The 21,166-nt window shown below is 32.1% G+C and overlaps 1 protein-coding gene across 1 annotated transcript; it reads right to left on the reverse strand.

Moving 5' to 3' along the window:
* Positions 1-6,369: 6,369 nt before the first annotated feature.
* Positions 6,370-10,401, reverse strand: LOC107816058 (putative WRKY transcription factor 61). Its single transcript, XM_016641732.2, has 6 exons — positions 10,329-10,401; positions 10,035-10,228; positions 9,109-9,177; positions 8,169-8,702; positions 7,229-7,342; positions 6,370-7,081 (listed from the first exon to the last, which is right to left on the reverse strand). Exons 1-6 carry the CDS (start codon positions 10,399-10,401, stop codon positions 6,452-6,454), a joined length of 1,614 nt encoding a protein of 537 aa, XP_016497218.2. The 3' UTR covers positions 6,370-6,451.
* Positions 10,402-21,166: the final 10,765 nt, after the last annotated feature.

The raw sequence follows: 21,166 nt of genomic DNA on the forward strand, positions 1-21,166 counted from the left end.
AACGGTGTAGCTGTAGCTGTATATATTGCTAGGTTTCAAGTTTGAACTTTTTTTTTAGTATTTGATTTTTTTATTTTAGTTTTACTTGTTGATGTAAGAAACATGGTATCTTGGAATTATGATAGTTTCGATGTTGGTAATTCTACTGTTGATCTGCCTTGTGTTTATTGTGGAGGAAACTACCTTCGGCAAAATTATAAAAATATTCCCGAGAGCGAGTTATGTGCACCAATTCAATCTTATGTGTGGAATGTATGTGATGATTGTGATAGTCAAGATGGTCACTTTTATAGTTGTGCTTATATTTCTTATCCCCCCCGCCCCTTATTATGATAGTTCTGCTTTTACTTGTGAATTTACTAGGAACAAAGAACCTGGGGATGCTGACCTAAAGGAGATCAATGATATACTAAAGTGCCTTGTGGAGCAATATGATGAAAAACCACAGCAGATACAAAGGCAAGAGAGAACTATGCGCAACTTGGAGGCTCAACTAAGTCAACTAGTTGAACCTTATAAAGCTGACATTGTGGATAGTAGCCAAGAAGAGCGTGAATTAGTAGCAGAAATTGGCATTATAATGGAGGAGTTGAGAGTAAAATATGACCAAACCAACCAATTAGAATTTGTGGATGCCGATGTTGAAGACATGATACTAGAGTCAGCCAAGGACATTGAGGATACAAATTTAGTTGACTCTAGTGTGATCTGTGTTGAGGATGTTGAAAATCATGAAGTTCATGTATTTGAGCATGTTGGAACTAATTCCAAACACTTCTCTACCTTGTGTTCTGATGGTGAAATGGGAATTGATCCTTACGAGCATACAAAGGAGTCAACGGAAGAGGTAGATGATTCTTATATTTTGAAATTTTCGAAGCCGTCGAGGCAAGATGACACTCCTCAGCTGGAAGCCAAAAAGCGCATAAAGAATCATTTAATTTTTGGCTTACAAGAATTTGTACCACCCCAAGAGTATAATCATAAGCTTGAGTCAAAACTTGGGGTTCAGTTCATAAGCTCAAGGTGGAGGCAAAAAGTAGTTTACATCGTGATGCGACGTTAAATCAAGCGCTTGTTGGGAGGCAACCCAGCTTTGCTGCTTTCTTTTACTTTTATTTTTTACTTTTTATTTTTTATTATTGTAGTGTTATTTTTTATTTCTCTAGGAGAATGGGAAACAAGGCTATTGTAAGAAAGCAAAAGCAAGTGAGATGGTTAGAACTAAATGTGGGGTGCCCGCACAAAGAACCAAGTATGTGAGAAGTCTGAGTACCCCATGAGCTGCTAATGATTCGGTCTTTGGCTTACCAGGGAGTTTCTTTTACCCTCTTATATTTATGGGTGTGCATGGGGGACAATGTATAATTTTAAGTATGGGGTGACATCATTGTTTGGGTGTTCCTATACTATTTTAGTTATGTTATTTTATGTGTGTTGAAAAATAATCAAAAAAAATTAGGTAGAAATAATCCCTCTTGGTTTTTCTTATGGCCAAGGTTCTTTTTCAAGGGATGATTCTTAGAACCAGGTAGTGGTTTTTTTTTTGTAGGTAGAATTTTTATAAAGTTTTGAACTTTTTCCGACGATGGACTTCCTAGACAGTTTTCTTGAGGGTTTAAAGTCCAACGAAAAACATAAAACAAATTCTTTTTGAATTGATAATGGAATGGGAAGAAGCTTGAGTAAATTGTGCTTTTGACATATTTTATATCGGGGCTTAGGTCAGGAGCATTTGAACTAAGTAATTTCTTCATGGTCTTTGTAATTACATGACTTGAAAATATGTGCGGCTTTCTTTTGACACCGAGGCTCATCTTTCGACTCTTGTAATTAATTCTCGTGTGCTTTAATTTTATGATGACTATGCTAGTTGCTTTAACTTGAGAGTCGGGTCCGAGCCGTACTGAGTGAGTCATGTGCATCGTGTGAAGTGAGATTTTGGCATACTCTGTGCCATCCTTGCTAGTTTAGAACTTGCCCCATGTGTGAGTCAAAGCGAAATGATTAAGTCTTGTAAGTTCGGGAAGTGATATAGGCTTTCTTTGATTGACCATTTAGCCTATTTGCCTATCAGGGATAATATTATACGTAGTCATCCATTTTGAGCATGTAGACCTTTTCTTTGGCAACCACATTACAAGCCAAATCCCCTTTGTTCTTAATCAATCTTGTTGAACGTTTACCTCCGAAAGCACTTAAGTAGCCAGAAGAGTAAAGAAAGAGAGTGGGTAGCTTTTGAGTGGAACCATAGAAAGGCCGAAAAGGTGCACTTGTGTATAAACAAAAAGAAAAAGGTACTAGCCGAAAATACCAAATTAAGGAGAGTGAAAAAAAATAACACCTCCATATCTTTTTCTCGGATAATAAATATCTATATGTTGATGTGCTTAATGAAGAAGGGCCTAAATGTGTATAGTTTCATAGCAAGACATTGGATTGGTCATGCCAAGAAGGTATTAGGAAGTGAAGTGTAGTGTATTAAAGTGCTTAGGAGGGTTAGTCACTATTTTTTCAAATATATCCTAACCGTCTTTTAGCCTACATTACAACCTATAAAGTCCTACTTGATCCTAGACTTTGTGAGCTTAAATTAGTAGAGACTTACACTACGGGAAAGCCTATGGTACTACCTTTGATGGCATAAGAGTTTCTTTGTAAGAGTGAGCGAATTATTTTAATATTTGAGTCCTTAAAATATACTTGAACTTACATTGAGTGTGTGAACTACTTTCTTTGTGGTTTGTTGGTGAGGCACTTGATTTGCATAGGATTAGTAGAGACCTTGATTTTTGAGTAGGCACAAGGAACGATGTATGAAGAGTGCATATGCTGGGTTCTAAGCATTGACATAAACCACTGCCATTGGTATGATGCTTGAGTATGTTTTGAAAGGTATTTCTTGTCTATGCGCTTAGTTTTAAGTTGCTCGAGGAAGAGCAAGAGTTAAAGTCTGGGGTGGTGATAAAGAATGAAAAGTGTAAGTTTTGAGTGTGTTTGTGTGTAGTTCTTGTGTGAGTTACGGGAGTTCATATCTCTTTCAAAGTGAAAATATGCTCATTACGTATTTTTTATGTGTAGGAACAAACTTATGCATAAAAAGATCAAATATGAGAAAAAATGGTAAAAAAAGAGCTGAAGAGAAAAGTCTCGGACATCGAAGCGAGGTTCACTTCGCCAGACCGAGACCGGAGTAGAAGAAACTAACTTTTCCAATCCAAAATAGAAGAAGGAAAATTTGCCCCATACAAACCCTAGTCGTTATAAATATATCCTAAAACGTGCTTTTGAATGAGAGACACTACTTTGGAGGGAGAGAAGACTTTGGGGAGGCAAGAACACACTTGGAGCAAGGAGAATGATTCAACTTCACGTTTTTCCATCTTTCTTCCTTTATTTTTATTTTTGGTTATGAATTCTAGTCTTGTAGTTTTGCATTCTTTTATGAATAGCTAATTTGTTATCTAGGGTTTTGATGGAACCTTTTATAGGATAACTTCTTGTTATGTTTTTATATAATTGAGTCGTTCGATTTCTCTACTTGTTCAACTACGTGTTTATTGTTGTGGATTGAATGGCCATCAATTGACTGTGCCTATTTAGTGTGTATTGCTTGAGAGAGGGTACGCATTTAGGTAGTTTTTGAACAATGTAACATTACTCCTAACATATGTGAGAGATCAATACGGAGGTTTTAAAGGCGGGATTAGAGATAACGAAACTTTGGTGCGATCTTAGTGAGCGGTGAATTAGTGCCAACTATTATAGTTCGAGAGAATACATCTAGTAAATTGTGGTAGTTGCTCTTGAGAGAATTACGACAACCAAAGTACTCACGATTGGTAGAGAATAATTACGCGAAATTGTAGAAGACGTAGCGGAAAGAATTCCGACAATTGGGACAATCATAACTCTAGACCTTCTTAATCTTGTCTCCAACCCTTAGTATCTTTAGTTGTTAATTTACTTCTTTAATTTGTTAGTTCATTCGTTAGACATAAAAATCTTTATATTTATAACTTAGGAATTGTTCGAGCATGTCTTCTTAGTGATAGTAAACAGTTGTTGCTAAAACTTAGTTCTTTGTGGGATTCGACTCTGCACTTTTAGACCAGATTATATTTGCAGCGACCGCTTATCCTTTTTAGGACTAGAGTTGGGCGTGATCAAATTTTGGCGCCGTTGCCGGGGAACTAACGATGTAACTGTAGCTGTACATATTGCTAGGTTTCAAGTTTGAATTTTTTTTTATTTTTTTTAGTATTTGATTTTTTTTAATTTTAGTTTTACTTGTTGATTTGAGAAACATGAAATCTTGGAATTCTGGGAGTTTCGATGTTGGTAATTCTACTGTTGATCTTCCTTGTGCTTATTGTGGAGGAAACCACCTGCGGCAAAATTATCAAAATATTTTCGAGAGCGAGTTATGTGCACCAACTCAATCTTATGTGTGGAATGTATGTGATGATTATGGTGGTCAATTGATGGTCACTTTTATGGTTGTGCTTATATTTCTTATCCTCCCCCAACCCCTTACTATGATGGTTCTGCTTTTACTTGTAAAGTTACTAGGACCTAAAGGAGATATTCAATGATATGCTAAAGTGCCTCTCAGGCTACAGAAATAATAATTTGGTACTACTTGGTACTCCCTTCATTTTATTTTATGTGAATTCAGGTGACTTGGCACCTTAAATATGCTATGACATTTGTGCTTGTGCCATTTACTGCATTAAATTCAAAGAATACAACTTATTTTATCTATTTCTGAGTAGTGCACACACAATAATTAGAGGTGACAAAATTCAGACTAGATTAAAAAAAAAAAAAAAAAAAACATGTACTGCTGGATTTATATGACACTAGATTGATGCAACATATTCTTAACACTTTGTGAGTCTTCATAATTGTTTCTTTGTCCGGAAAGACCATATTTAATATTTTGCCTCAGCTAGCTCAATTTTGTATCATGCCTAAGCAATTTTTTGTTGAATGCAATATTAAATGGCAGTTATTATATATGCGAGTCGGTTACTATATATAGCTGTATAAACATCCCAAGAGTTTATACCTAGGACCAGTAAGGTCAATTTTCTCCTTTAGTATTTTCTATGCGTGCAAGTTGCAACAAGTTTCTTCTGGTCTTAAAATAAGCTGCAAAATGCACTACTATGCATGTGGAATATTACAAAGTTTGATGTTTATGTCTACCTCTATATATTACATAAGTAGGACCATCTATCTAGCTAAAGTCAAACTTATAACTTTTGGCTCATCTTGGCTAAAAAAATATTTAGCTCTTTTAGTGTAATCAAATCAAAAAAATACCTTTTGATCACCTTTTAAGCCAATCCAAATATATCCAAACATTATGAGTATTGACTAGCAACACAATGGCCTAACCCTAAACATGATCAATTGGTTTAAAAGAATTGGAAAGAAAATGATAAAATGGATAAAGAAAAATCAAATGTCTAATCCAAGAATTTACCTCTCTAGCTGTTTATGCAACACCTTGTTGTCTGAAAGATCTGTGTGAGAACTGACAAGTTCCAAGAAATTAATATTGGCAGTTAATTAGCTGGTTTCTATAGCTCTGCCACGTGTGAGGTTTTAGTCAACGTGGCAATGAATTTTCAATTAGAGATTATTGGCTACTGGGTTCACTTATTTTCAATAAAGAAACATTCAGTTGGTTATTTGTCCTGCAAAAAGTAAGTTAATTATTTGACCAATTTATCAGTAGTGTTTAACAGGTTTCAAATAATAACTTTGTAATAAAACAACATTTTTAGAAATTCTATTCTTCTCGATGTATTTATGTTAAAAGATAAATCATTTAGTATTAAATTCAATAGATTGATCATCTCTCGATGTAGATAAACAAAGATACAGTTATGACAATTGGGAGTATTGGTACATCATGCTATAGCTAGGGAAAATCACGAATAAATTTTGGATTGACCTATTGACGCACTGACCTTACATTGGCAAAATGTTATCTTATATAGAAGACAAAATATATTAAATTCGTCTACTTGATTATGTATATTTTTTTTACATCGACAACACATAAAAATTAGCCTCGTGAATAATCTACCAAAACTTTTTTCACATAGCGTTACGTGTTTGACACCTTTCTGAGCAAGTCATAGAAGAAGAACTAACCGCATAAAAAATTCTCTTCCCATTTTTAATTTTTGCTAGAGTTCTCTCCAGTCTCCACGCATATTACTTTCTCGAAACACAAATTAACTATTGCAAACTATTGAAGAAATTGCAGCAACAAAGACTGATCCAAGACTCGGGTCCTTAGAATGGCCATATGTATAAATCTTTTTCGTCGGAAAGTTAAAGTAGAAGCAAATATTTTTGTATTTACAAATTTTTGTTTTTCCTTAACATAAACAAAGATTCTAGCATAGTGACAAAAATGGTTCAAAATTTTACTTTAGGTTACGGGGTCAAATCCTAGGTGCGACACTTTTGTATTTTTTTGAATCCAATTAATAGAATTTCTAGCTCCACCACTTTCCTCGACAGTCATATTCTGAGTGTTGTTGGAAGTGAAGGGCTGAGAAAAACATGGCCTCCCAAGATATGAAGCAGCTCCAGTTTGGCTTTTGAAGTTATTGCACAATGGAGTGTACGAATTAATGAAGGAAGAAGAAGGAAGAGTTGATGGTAGTGTAGAGAAGTTGAGAGAAGTGGAAGAATATCTTTGAGAAGAGAATGTATTAGTAGATGATGATGTTGTTGTTGGGACAGTAGTGAAATCAAGAGTGATTGTGGGGTGTGTTTGGGATGTGGAAATGGAAGTTCTTGGTACGTAAAAAGTATTTGGTGCATGTGTGGCTAATAAGTTAGTATTTGAAGTGGTGAAGTTGAAAACATGAACATTATTATTAGTATTAGCATTTATTATCCCTTGTTGTGATGTTGAGGAGGAGGTGCAACTTAGCATAGAGGCAGCAGCAGAGGTGGTAGAAGCCATGGCAGTAGCTGAAAATGAAAGGGGGTGATTGTGTGTTCCTTCATAGGTAGTGATCAATATGGACATGTCTTCAAAACACCTTTGAACCTGTGTTGGATCACAAAATATGATTATTGCATAGAGTTTAAGTTTTATATACTGTAGGTGTAAAATGTATTTACAGAATTAAATTACGTAAATCTCAATAATAAACATTAATTGATAACTTGATAAAGAAATACTCGACGTAATTACCTGTTTTCTTACAGGACAGGATGGGGAGACAGTGCAACGGTAGTATGCCCTAGGACATGGATTCCCTTTTGCTATTTTTTGTCCATATTTTCTCCATTGACATCCATCATGCATCTGCATTTAGTTTGCAAGTCCATTAATTTCACATCTAACATCCTATCACGTCTCATCTAATTTAATGAGTTCAAAATTTATTATTTGTACATATTTAATAATGTTTTGAGCAAAAATAAGCGAAAGCTATATATGAACCCATAGCTTCTACACTAGATACGCCTTTGAGTGGGCATCAACATATTTTATTGCTAATTGTAATCTAGCATAACATATCATTTCATCCATCCCATTTTAAGTTATACTACCAGATTATTGGACAATGGAGTACAATATACCAATTATTTAACATTTATATTACAAGTGTAGTGGTAGAAGAATGATATTAAAATAGTTTTTGCTGAATTAGTTTGATATCGAAAATATCACATGAAAATATAGTACAAAAAAATTTAAACGTTTTAAATTAGTAGGAGTGTTAGACACAAAGTGAATTATTGTAAATACAATCTTTAACTACATGATTAAAGTGATTTTGGTTGAGTAATAAGTAATTTCTCTATTTAGCAGATAAAACCATCAATACCTTTAACATATACTTTCAGGACATCAAGATTTTCTAGTAGAATCAGGTAGCCACTTCAAAGGGTTACTATTTAATAATTACTCAGTGCCTCCTAAATTTTAGTTTCTCAGTTCAAATTTTTGGGACAAAAGTGTTTGTTCTGAAGTGCTCTGAAGTTAAGATTTTTAGTTTAACATTTCAGGACAAAATAAATACCAGTTAATCTCTAAATAGCATTCCTGAAAATGGCTATCCGTGCACTTGCTCCGATTTTCTTTATAGACAATTTCAATGAAGTATATATATTGACTGATTACTTACCGTAGTAGTGTCACACACAGCTCTTATAGATACCCTAGCCTTCTTTTGAGGGTTCTGCTGCAGAAAATCTTCATCCTCATCTCCACAAATTCGTGACATTTTTGAACTAGGGTAATTTTGTATACATGGTTCACTTATTATATGCTCCTTCTTTGATTCCTCAAAGCTATTTTCTGGGCTATCATCATAATGTTTTGTGACTTCAGTAAAATCTGGACTACATCTGTAGTTCAATCCCAGCTCAAGCCCATCAAATAATTTACTTTGCTTTTTAATATCTTTACACTCATTTTGATCATATTCCTTTTCATCTTGCTTGAACTCTCTTGAACTTCTCCCTAGGCTAAGTGAAACAACTTCTTCTTCTTGTTCAATACTTGTTGCAATAATATCCTTTGAATTTTGAGATATGCCTTGAAAATGCATTTGTAAGGATTGGTAATCCTTTATGGTTTTTGATAGCATGGACTTTAGCCTTTCGTTTTCTTGTTTTGCTTCGTCAATCTGAGCTTTTGTTGAATTCAGCTTATCCTCCTGATAAAATATGTACACGAGTTATATATACTTGGATTCAAACTAAAATTATATACATATATTGCATTCAAGATTTTTATCATCTATTCACAAACATGATATTTATATATGTGCATGTTTTGTGATTTAGGATGTTTCAGCGACAAGACTATTCTCAGCAATCCTCAAGTGGTAACTCTTTTACTTTCATAATTAGGACTATAATCGCCAGGAAGAACCACGTTTCTTATAGTGATAGTCAAAGTACATATATAGGTTGATCGATCAGCTTAAATTAAAGTTTGTATAAGAGACTTTTTTATAAGTGGTATAAATAATTAATTATCCGTTAATAATTATGGTAATTCCATAACTATTGGGTGCAAATGAGCAAGCTAATAATTAAACCTCTCAACTAAATGTATACCTGATCATTCTTCTTATAATTTAAGGAAGAGTCTCTTGAATTGGTATTCATGGTTGTTGTTAGAGTTGCCTGCATGAACATGGGATAGTTACTACATATATTATTAACTACTACTAGTAATAAATACATATGAAATTTGAAATGATGCATGTGCTTTAGGAGGGGAGGATCAAAGGACAAAGATGTCATTTTGGCTTTAAAATATCACTCTTCTTCCTAGTAGATCTACTATAAAGGAAAGAAGTTACTGACTAAGTTATACCGTCAAACCTTTCTATAACAGACTCGTTTGTTCCGAATATTTTTGGATGTTATAGCGAAGCCCTGTTATAGAGAACATATATTATAACATAACATAAAAATTGGTTCCGAATAAACTTGTGAGCCGTCCACGTTGCCTAAAGTTTCTCTCAAGAATAATAATGCAAAGTCGAGACCACCACATGGTGTAATCATAATAAATATTATGAACTCTGACCCATGACTATCACATATTTGATTTTATATATAGATATAACAGGAACTCTCTTTAGCTAAATCTTAATTCTCTTTCTCGTACCTTTTGTCTTTTCCATTCCTTAGCATCTATGCAGAGATACATTCACCAAGATTTTAGAAGAAAATTACTTGTACTAGTTGCTGATCTTTCTCCCTATGAACTTGATATCTTAATTAAGAAAGATCTTCAACTATTCAAGCATGAAATCTTAAAATGAAAATCATATATATGGTTGATTTACACATCTCCCTTTGATTTGTATCTTCAAATTAAAGAGAAATAATAATTTGTAATGATATCCTGCAACTTATGCATATCAACAAATGATCGATAAAGAACAATTAGATGACCATTCATATAATATAACGATGATGAAATTTGTGAAAAAGTAAATTCGCGCAATTACATGAGTTTTACAAACATTTACCTTCTTGGTAGAAACTAGTAACACTTGTTCTTTATCATAAATGCTAGTAGTAGAATCCATTGCGCTATATTTCCTTAGCATGATTGAACTACTCTTAGCATTTGCAAGACTTTCTTCTCTTTGGACAAGTCTTCTTATAGGACAGCCACCAGATCTTAGATAGTAGGAGTATATTTTTTTATTTTTTATTTTGTCTAAAAGAGGTAGACGACGAAAATAAAAGTCTAAATTATGTAGTTATTACATTGACATGTTACACACCCCCTAAATAAAAATGTCAACTAGTCAACTAACCAAGTTTTTCCAACTCATTTCTAATTTCAACGCTTTGGAGAGAGACAAGAGAGAAAATTTTATTTGCCGCCATCCTGTTTGGTTTGAATACAATCATTCTTAATGGAAAGATTCGTACGCCAAATGAACGTCACTTCATTAATTTCCGTCAAAACGAATAGCCCCTCTTCTTGACTACATGGGGTGGTAGGGTGGAAATCAATTGTTTTTCGGTGCTTGATCATATATTTTTCAGAAGAAATAATATTAGATAATATTTTGATGAAAAGTTTTAGTATTAAAAATAGATAATAGTATTATTTGGTTGATGCTTGAGCAATAATATGAATTTAAAATTTGAGATAGTTGTGAGAGAAATGATTTCGGTTCATTGGTGAGGGAAGGATGTATTTTTTTCAACTAAAATAAATAGAAATATAATGAAATGAGAGAATATATTATGAATTAAATTTATTAAAATCTGAAAGTAAACTCTTTACTCTGTAATCTTAGTGATGATGTAATGCTGACCATAGTTATGAAGAGTATTTAAACTCTTTCACTCTTTAATCTCTCTAAGCGTGAGACATTCTTAAAGATTCAAGGGAAATTACAAAATGGCGTGACTGGCTGCAATTTTGTGACATATTTGTCTATAACATTAGTGACGAAATTAGTTTGTCATTAATACTTTTAATTTTTTGGCTAATGTTATTCAATATTGGGCGAAACAACATTATTTTGGTGGGAAACTTTTTGTCGCGACCCAAAATCCACATGTTATGATGGTGTCTATCTCAATACTAGGCAAGCCGACAATCTCAATAAACCACAATTTCTCTTAAAGTTGAAAACATAATATATAAATTTAATAGAAAAACCCCACACATACTGATATAAATACACTCTCAAAATCCGGTGTCACTAAGTACGTGAGCATCTAAGTGATAATATAGTCTGACTGATAAAACACTATCCGGAAATATAGAACTGTACAAACAACTGAAAGGAAAGAGAGTCAAGGTCTGCGGACGCCAAGCAGCTACCTCGATAGTCTCCAACAGATAAATCCACAAATCTAGCAACTGCCGTATCCGGAAGTACCTGGATCTACACACGAAGTACAGAGTGTAATATGAGTACAACCGACCCCATGTACCCAATAAGTAACAAGATTAACCTTTGGGCTGAAAGTAGTGACGAGCTCAACAGGTACAGTCCAGTATAGAAATAACAGTATAGAAATGTAGGCATGCTTTCAAGTTCAACAGTTAAACTCAGTGCAAGTAAAATAGAAAAATTATGCATGATATGAGGAATATAACATATCTATATCTACATGCCAAAATATATGATGTATGTGATATACCACAATGGAAACCTCGTGTACTCACACTCTCAGAATACTCAATCTCTCAGTATTTTATATGGCCAATCCAGCCCAGAGAAGATCCATCCCATATATATATATATACATCAACTGACAGTCAGTCACACAGTACTGTATAAGGTCAATCTAACCCAGGAAAAGATCCATCCCCAAATATAAATGATTCAGACAAGATCCATGTTCAGGGAAGATCCATCCCTCAATATAAATGCTTCGGGAAAGATCCATTCCCAGGGAAGATCCATCCCTCAATATAAAATGCTTCGGGCAACATCCATGCCCAGGGAAGATCCATCCCTCAATATAAAATTAACTGCGCTCACTGTGGGGGGGTGCAGATTCCGAAGGGGCTCCTTCAGCCCAAGCACTATAATAGCCAGATCCAGGCATAAATAAATAAAATATGATGCGGCGTGCAGCCCGATCCCATAAATATCACTCAAAATCTCCAGTCTCTCGGGCTCTCAATGACATAAAAATCAATCCGAGATATGATGTATCAATGAATAGCAACAGAGACTGAGATATGATATGCAAATTATAGATGTGACTGAGTACAAAATTATAAATTTAAACAAGTAATTCAATAGAAATAAGACCTCTGTGGGTCCCAAAATATCGGCACATAGCCTAAACATGATCTTTAACATGAGTTTCAACTCAATTTTCTCTAACACGTGGAGGATATATGGATAATGACATGAGTATTTGACTATGCAACTTCACGGAATCAATTAAGTCATAATTTCTATGGTGCACGCCCACATGCCCGCCACCTAGCATGTGCATCACCTCCAAACAATTCATATAATACGAAATTCAGGAATTCATACCCTCATAACCAAGTTTAAAAGTGTTGCTTACCTTAAACCGTGAAATTCTTTATTCCAATACGCATTTTCCTCGCGAATCGGCCCCCGAACACCTCGAATCTAGTCACAATTAATTCGATACATTCAACACAAATTATAGGAATTAATTCCATATGAAAATACTAATTTTCCAACAAAATCCAAAATTCAACTCAAAAATCGTCAGTGGGACCCACGTCTCGGAATCCGACAAAAGTTACAAAATATGAACGTCCATTAACCACGAGTCCAACCATACCAAATTTACCAAATTCCGACATCAACTCGACCTCCAAATCTCAAATCTTATTTTCAAATCCCTAGGCCCAATTTCTCGAATTATACCTAAAAACACGTAATGTAGTCGGAATACTCAATGATAATTCAATATTATTGACTAACAATGATCACAAGGGACTTACCTCAAGTTTTTTCGTGAATTCTCGCTCACAAATCGCCTCAACCCGTGTCCTTTCGCCCAAAAATGTTGAAATAAGCTTAAAAAAAAACAACTCAATAAAAACACCAATCTGGTCGCTAAAAATCTATTTTCCGTCACTAAAAGTCAATTTCCCGTCACTAAAGGTCCGCACTAGAACCTGCTTGCACCAGCAATTTATGTTTTTACTAAAAAGGCTCTAACTCCATCATACGAACTCGGAATTCGACGATTCTTGTTCGTATGAGTCACAAATAATAATATGAACCTAGTCGTTTAATCGAAACTCAATTCAGAGCTCATTTGCTTAATGCGATACCAATTTCGCTCGTTAAACAATTAACTCATGTTTCGCGCTAAAAACCTAATCGCGACTTGATGAAATTAGACCAAACATTCCATATCATTCCTATAATTCATTATCAAACTCCCGGAAGTATCGAAATAGAATTTCGATCTCTAGAACTAAAAATGGACCTTTGGATCATTACATGCTTATGCTCAAAACACCAAATTCTTCCAAAAACTCTTCCAAAACTCATTCGAGCCACATAGGACCCCAACCAAGTATACTAACAAGTCCCATAACATTATACGAACTTAGTCGATGCATCAAAATACATTAAAACAACACTAAAACACGAATCGTACCCCAATTCAAGTTTAATAAAATTAATGAATTCCAAATTCTACATTCGATGCTGAAACCTATCAAATCAAGTCCGATTGACCTCAAATTTTACAAACAAGTCATACATGACATAACAGATCTATCAAAATTTTTAGAATTGGATTCCGACCCCGATATCAAAAATTTAATCTCCCGGTCAAACTTCCAAACCTTAAATTCCTATTTTCGCCGTTTCAAGCCTAATTTAACTACGGATTTCCAAATAATTTTTCGGACACACTCCTAAGTCCAAAATCAGCACACGGAGCTATTGAAATCATCAAAACTCTATTCCAGGGTCGTTTACATATAAGTCAACATCCGATCTACTATTTCAACTTAAGCTTTAAATGTTGGAACTAAGTGTTCAAATTCATTCTGAAACTTTTCCGACAAGTCACATAATTATAATTTAATACATGATAAGCAGTAAATGGTGGAACGGGGCTGTAATACTCGAAACGACCAGTCGGGTCGTTACACTTTTGTGGACAAAACTTTTGCCACGAAATTTATGTTTTATCACTAAAATTATGAAATGTAATTTTTGTCACGAAAAGTGAAGAACTAGTGATGATTTTTTGGTCGTAGCTAATAATTTACGATGTTTAACTGCAAAATTTTAATTTGTCGCTAATGTAACAACATATTTTTTATGACAATTTTTTTTTTTGCGTCCAAAGTTTACTTAATTTTAAGACAAATAATGGTTTATCACAAATTGTACATCAATAGTGATAAAATAATGTGTCAGTAATAATTTTAAATTGGTGACTAATGTTACTCAATAAGTGGCGCCAACTCATTTTTTGGTGCAAACTTTAATTAGTGAACAAATTTCTTGCTACAGAATTTTGTGTTTTGTCACTAAAAGTGTGTCTCATATATTTAAGACGAAATATAATTTTCGTCATGAAAATTGAATAATTAGTGACGAATTTTGTATCGTAACTAATATTTTCGTAGCTAAATATCACATTTGTTATAGTGAGGCCATCAACTTTGGTTAAGTCGTCCCTGCTCTTAGACTCGTTAGTCACTACTTGACTTATGAGGAGGACAAATCAGTGGCTTTCATATGTTGTCAGTGGGAAACCTCTATCGTATGCTTTGAATAGATCATGTTTTTTTTCGTCTTTTCATTAATTTATATTTCCAATTGGAAACTCGGAAATTCGCTACAACTAGAAAGGGTCTGTCAACCCTTTTTTTCTAGACTGCGGAATATTTTTCTTAATATTACTCCAAAAAAGAGAAAGTGGGAAAATTAAAAGCTTGGAATCAGTTGGAAGTACGTGAAAATTCAAGAAAAGGACTAATAATTCGGTGTCCAATCCAATAGTCGCAATTCCGTTTGACATCACAGGACTAAATAGTCTTATACTCCCTCCGCCTCATATTATGTGTCATGATTCTTTTTATGCGGGTAAAAATTTACTTGCACCGGTTGTTTATGACATATGTCATATTATTTTACTATAACTACTACTAGTAATTAATCATAGTTAACTACCATCTCTATTGCACATTATCTTAAAAAATAATGTGTAAATACACTTAATAATCCAGCTATTCCATTATGTTTTAACTTAAGTAGATAAATGTGGGAACATCGACAAGTTACGAAAACCAGAAACATGGGGAAAAACTCAAACTTTTTAGCTACCTATTGGCACGACATTTATCTAAAAGATTATTCCACATGTTATCTATCTATATATATATATATATATATATATATATATATATATATATATATATATATATATATACTATATCTCTATATATTATATTAAAAACACGAAATCCCTTAGCGAAATGTTGTTCGCCTTTTTTACCCTTTAAAAATAGAGTTCACATTGGATAAAATTATAATTGTAATGTAATTATTTTCCTGATATTTAAAACATTAAAATTAACTAAATTTTACTTATTAAATACTTTCTTATTTGAACTATGTAAAAGCTCCAATATTTAGGAATCTAAAATTGAATAATTACTTAAAAGATTTATTATTCAAATTCTGTAACTATTTTCCTTAAATCGGACCTTTTCACGTTTCTAAGTTGTTGACATTTCCACGTTTCCTTAAATCTGACTTTTCCTCGTTAGGAATGGTAATGCAATGAAAATATTTTTCCAATTTTTTTCTTCTTTTAATTTTATAGAGCTAAACACCTAAGAATTATTAAGCATGTTTTCAAATTCTAACTTCTGTAGATTTATTTTTGGACCATGTGAGTAGTGTTAATTCTAATTTTTCATATATGCAAGAGTTTAAAGTGACCTATAAATTTGTTGTTTTTAATATAAACCGTTTAATCTAATGATGGATAACCAGCATATTATATTTTATATTAGATATAATTATCATTTAATAAATTTTTAATATTTAAAACTTTAAAATTAACTAAAAGTTTTTATTAGTATTTTCTTATTTGAACTATTCGTAGGAACTCCTAATATTTATATTCAAAATCGAACAAGATTTTTACTTATATGAATCATCTTCTTATTTTAATTATGTAAAATAACTATAGCTCCATAGTCTAATTCATATCCAAAGAAGAAGAACTGAAAAGTTAAATTCAATTCCTTAATTATCAAGATCTAATATCAATCATGATCATTGAATATGAACGATGAAAAGGCTATCTTACTTTTGTTATACTAATATTTAGGTTTTAGCTTATAATGATCTTTGAATTCAAGTAGAGTTGTTTTCACTTAGAATTTTAATAAATTAGTGCTGGACTATATCTCTTAACATTCAAATTGATTATGATATTCTTGTGAGACGATTATGATATTCTTGTGAGACACGAAGGAAGAAGGTATGGGTTGATCAAAATCTGGGTTAAATGTATGTGTTGTTTGGATTTATATTTACATCAATATTTTATTTTAGAATATTTTTCTAACAGTGTTTGCATTTTATGTCTGAGGATTTCTGTATGGCAGGATTTTTTCCTTTATTGATATATCTAAATATAATCAATATTAATCATTTTCAAGAACTCATACCTTTTTAGTTTTATTTTATTTTTTAATTATATACTCATTGATATAGGTACACACGCAAATGCATTGCAATATATCGTTTACCCTTTTTAAGTTAAAATATAATTTTAATATAATATTTATATAATTTTTAAAAATTATAGTTATCGAGATAGAGTACACGCGCAATGTGCATATCCTTAAACTAGTACAATAAAAAACAGTCTAATAGAAATTATTGATAAGGAAAAGGAAAAGAAAAAAAAAGGCAGAGTATTTTTTTCGTGTTACTGTACTCAATGAGAATATAAAGAAGAAAATGAAAAACTTGTCTCCCATAATATACTCTCAGATTAATTTATTTTTACATAAAACTGCATATTAATTTTCCAGATGCATCATTGCACAAGTAAACTCAGTTTCCTGTGAAATCAAGACAAAAAGATAGCAAAAGAATGCTTTGAATAAAATATATAGGAAACAGGCGAAAGAGGACGGCAACCCTAGATTTCGTAACGTTAGTTACTACTCGTATGACTTTAATACCTTTTAAAATTTTATTTGCTAACAACAACTCCTAATAAACCTTAATTTTCTTGTATGGTTAACTTAATTAAACTAGGTGTAAACACTCAGTGCGGGTAAGTTTTTACCCTCTTGTACACGTCTTTTAAGAAAAATTAGTTAGGATAGAATTTTGACTATTTTAACCTTATTCATGTTTTAATATTTATTCCTTCTTCATTGGTATTTGAACAAAATTGTTCATAATTGAGATGTTTGTAGTCTTCAAGGGTAATTATTACTAAGGGTATAAAAGAAAAAAAATAATTAATTTTGCCTTGAACTTCTAAAATGACAAATAATTTAAGATAATTATTTTTAGTAACCAAGACTGATAATATGAGACGGAGAGAGTAGTTCCATAAATTAAAAACTAAACTGGTTTAGAAAAATGATTTGAAGCACTAGATACTTGCAAAATGAGATTGAGTTGTAGCCTAATGGTCGAAACCATAGAAATATTGCACAACTTCAAATCTTTTTTCTTTAGTTGGAAATTTTCCGGGAAAATTCGTAGTTGCTATTCTTCAGGTTCGCACTGGGTAACCTGCTCACTGTACAATAGCTCACAAACTACACAAAAAATATAAATCATACTAGACAAATCTTGTGCGATGAGCTCTGACTTAGGAAGCTGACGGACAAATTCAAATCTTATCAAGGATCTTTCCATATTTAAGGCCTACCCCTCCCTAAGAAGGGGGAAAAAAAAAAGACAAGGGACATTTTGTCTTCCTCGAAAATAAACAAGACCACAATAGATACAAAAATGTGTAAGATTCTCATGAAGATTCAAGACATTAATTCATTGTTTCTTACCATTTAAATAGATCTAGAAGTTTGTTTTACTAGAAAAATCGCGTTGGACTGCATGATACGTTCAGTTCATATTTGGTGTAGTAATATTTATTTTTATCAATCCTACGAAATTCTTCACAACTTTTCAACCTTGTAAAGGGCAGTTGATCATTTTCCAATAAAAAATATTGTTCGTAATCTAGAGGCTTATAAGGGATAAGAACATTAAAGAAAAGTTATTTTCAAGTGGTCTTTATTAATGTTGCCGGAAAAACAAAAACTTATAGTAGTACTCTATCATGCAGAGTAGATAAACATCCTAAGACTTAGACTACAGAGGTGTTTGGCTAAGCTTGTAAGCTGGTCAAACTCACTTATAAGCATATTTTGGCTTATCTACGCATTTGGTAAACACTCAAAGTGCTTATAAGTCAAGTGCTTATAAGCTAAAATCAGCCATAAGTCATAAGCTGGTCACCCCCAACTTATGGCTTTTCAACTTATAAGCACTTTTAGTTTGACCAACACTTTTACTAGTTTATCCTTAATAATATTTTCTAATTCACAAAATACTTTTCCCAAAATAAATTTTTTAACTTTCTCTTCATTCCATATTCATTATTAATTCTTTTCTTTACAAAGAAAATTTTAATTTATAATCTTTTGAAAAAGATTCAAGGGTATTTTAGTCATTTTAACAAAAGAATAGCTTATCAACATTTTTTAATCAAACACATCAACTGCTTATTATCAGTTTCAGCACTTCTATCCAAACACGTAAATGCTTATTTTAAAAATCAGTTTCAGCATTTAAAAAAACTTTTCAGCACTACAAGCTTATCAGCTATTTACAATCAGCTAATCCAAACGGGCTCTACAATTCCTAGAATATAGTAATTATAGACCTATTATTATCTATATGATGCATAATTATCTACATAATATTTCCGCCTTTCAATAAAAGAAGAGAAGACTTATTTATAACCCCTCCCCCCCCCCCCCCCAAAAAAAAAAAAAGAAGGTATGCATTTTTTCTTCTTCTTTTGTATTCATTCTTCACGTAAGTCTGATATGGTAACTTGAAAAATAGTGTAATATAACTTATTATAAGTGGTTAAAATTGAGTTGATATTATAAAAGTTCTATACACTGTCAATGCACATAACTTAAATCCTTTTTAATTTTTCAACGAAAAGAAATGTAATTTTCTTCTATTGTTTTTATACTTGTTTAAAAGAGAAAGAGAGTGAGACAGACATTTGTGATTTAACTCCTTATTTATAAGCAGAAAGTGAAACTACGAAGGAAAGGAACATAAGTATTACCTTATCTCCATCTTATATAAAAGGTGAATCGACATGCTCGTTCACATATTGATACCCAAAATAACAAATATGTATTGATATGACGACTAATTTAAATGTATTTATTTAGATTGTAAAGGCCTTCACCTATAGCTAGGTTGTCAATAGCACGACTTCTTTGTCCAACTTGTCGCATTGCCCAAAATAAAAATAGGTACAAGTTGCAATTTATTAGGAACGGCAGTCAATTTAATAGGGTATGTAGCACTAAAAAATCATTAAAATTTGTTGATTAGCTCTGGATTTGCTAAGGTTCGTAATAAAATAATAACCGGTCGTTTTGATACCAGAGTGGGTTAACAGATGCTGATTTAAATTTACTGTTTTCTATAGCACTTCCTTTGAATTAATATATTGACCTAAGCATGTTTATTTAAAAGCTTACTGATAAAACTTATAGTATTTTTTTATCAAAATATTTTTATTGTGTCTCCTACTTTTATTGCAATAGTTTCGCAGGTTCTTTCTATATATCACCATTTATTAGTCCACTCTAATCAGGGGCAGATTTATAGGGTAGTGTATGGGACACGCGATATCATAATTTCTTCGCAAAATTAGGTATTTTATGTATGTATTTTTTAGAATTGATCTAATATTATCGGTTGGCATAATGCTCCATAAAGACTGAATGGTGCACTTGATTGAATACTGAATTATTTATTCAAAAGAATACAGATCAATTCTCACTTAACTTTTTTTTTCTCTTTTCTTTATCTGTGCACCAATATGTCCTAGAAATCCTAGATTCTCTAATATTCTAATTAGTCACAACACGACCAAAAGAGTCTTACCATTTATTTTCAGGGAAGAATAATTAATCGAATCCTTCATTTTTTTAAGATTAGACGACAAAAATTATATATATATATATATATATATATATATATATATATATATATATATATATATATATATATATATATATATATATATATATATATATATATATATATATATATATATATATATATATATATATATATATATATATATATATATATATATATATATATATATATATATATATATATATCTCGCCCACATTGCTTAATTTTCGTATAACTAAAAAGTATTTAAAGCTTTTTACTTCTTGATTCTCTAAAAGAGTTTGAATATAAAATAGAAATATTTTAATATAACTATCTAAAGCTCAAAATTATTAAAATTACTCCCCTCATTCCAAAATTGATGCTATTAAATTGTTATGTGGTTAGGCAAATACTATTTCGCGATGCCTATAAACTAGCCATTGCTTTTACCCATTTTGTATGCTAAAACAAATTTTACAAGGAAATATGGGAAATAATTAACACAAATTTGTTTGAATTCATTAGAAGTAGGGATCCAACTCCCCTCCATTTCCTAGTCTCTCCATTTCTCCAAGTTCCTACTTGGATTTGATACACTTGTCATGGTTAAAAATTAATGGATGAGATTTAATTAAATAAATTAAAATACTAATCATGGTTAAAGTATTTAATTTCTTCTTTTATCTATTTTCAAATAATATCTTTTGTCTCTTTTAACGGTGAACTTGCTATAATTCTACTACTCTTTTCTCTCTATTTTTGCTTATTACTGCTCTTATTCTTTGCTTTTTGAGATGTTACTTTATAAACTATAACATGTTGCTTTATTCAAGTTGTTGTGGGGGTGGTATCTAAGATTATCTAATATTCCTTCTCTTTTTTTTTTGTAGTAATTATTTTTCCGCGAGTTAATTTTTCTTTTCACTTGTAAAAAATCTTCTTGTATTCTCATTACAAAAATAAAAAAAATA

The sequence above is a fragment of the Nicotiana tabacum genome, chromosome 24, assembly GCF_000715075.1.
Source record: "Nicotiana tabacum cultivar K326 chromosome 24, ASM71507v2, whole genome shotgun sequence".
NCBI classification, from domain to species: Eukaryota; Viridiplantae; Streptophyta; class Magnoliopsida; order Solanales; family Solanaceae; genus Nicotiana; species Nicotiana tabacum.

Coding starts and splice junctions, on each gene's coding strand:
- LOC107816058 (XM_016641732.2), bottom strand. CDS start 10,401: ATGGCGGCAAATAAAATTTTCTCTCTTGTCTCTCTCCAAAGCGTTGAA. Junction 10,229..10,328: donor AAATGAGTTGGAAAAACTTG/GTTAGTTGACTA, acceptor TACCTCTTTTAG/ACAAAATAAAAAATAAAAAA. Junction 7,082..7,228: donor CCTGTCCTGTAAGAAAACAG/GTAATTACGTCG, acceptor GATCCAACACAG/GTTCAAAGGTGTTTTGAAGA.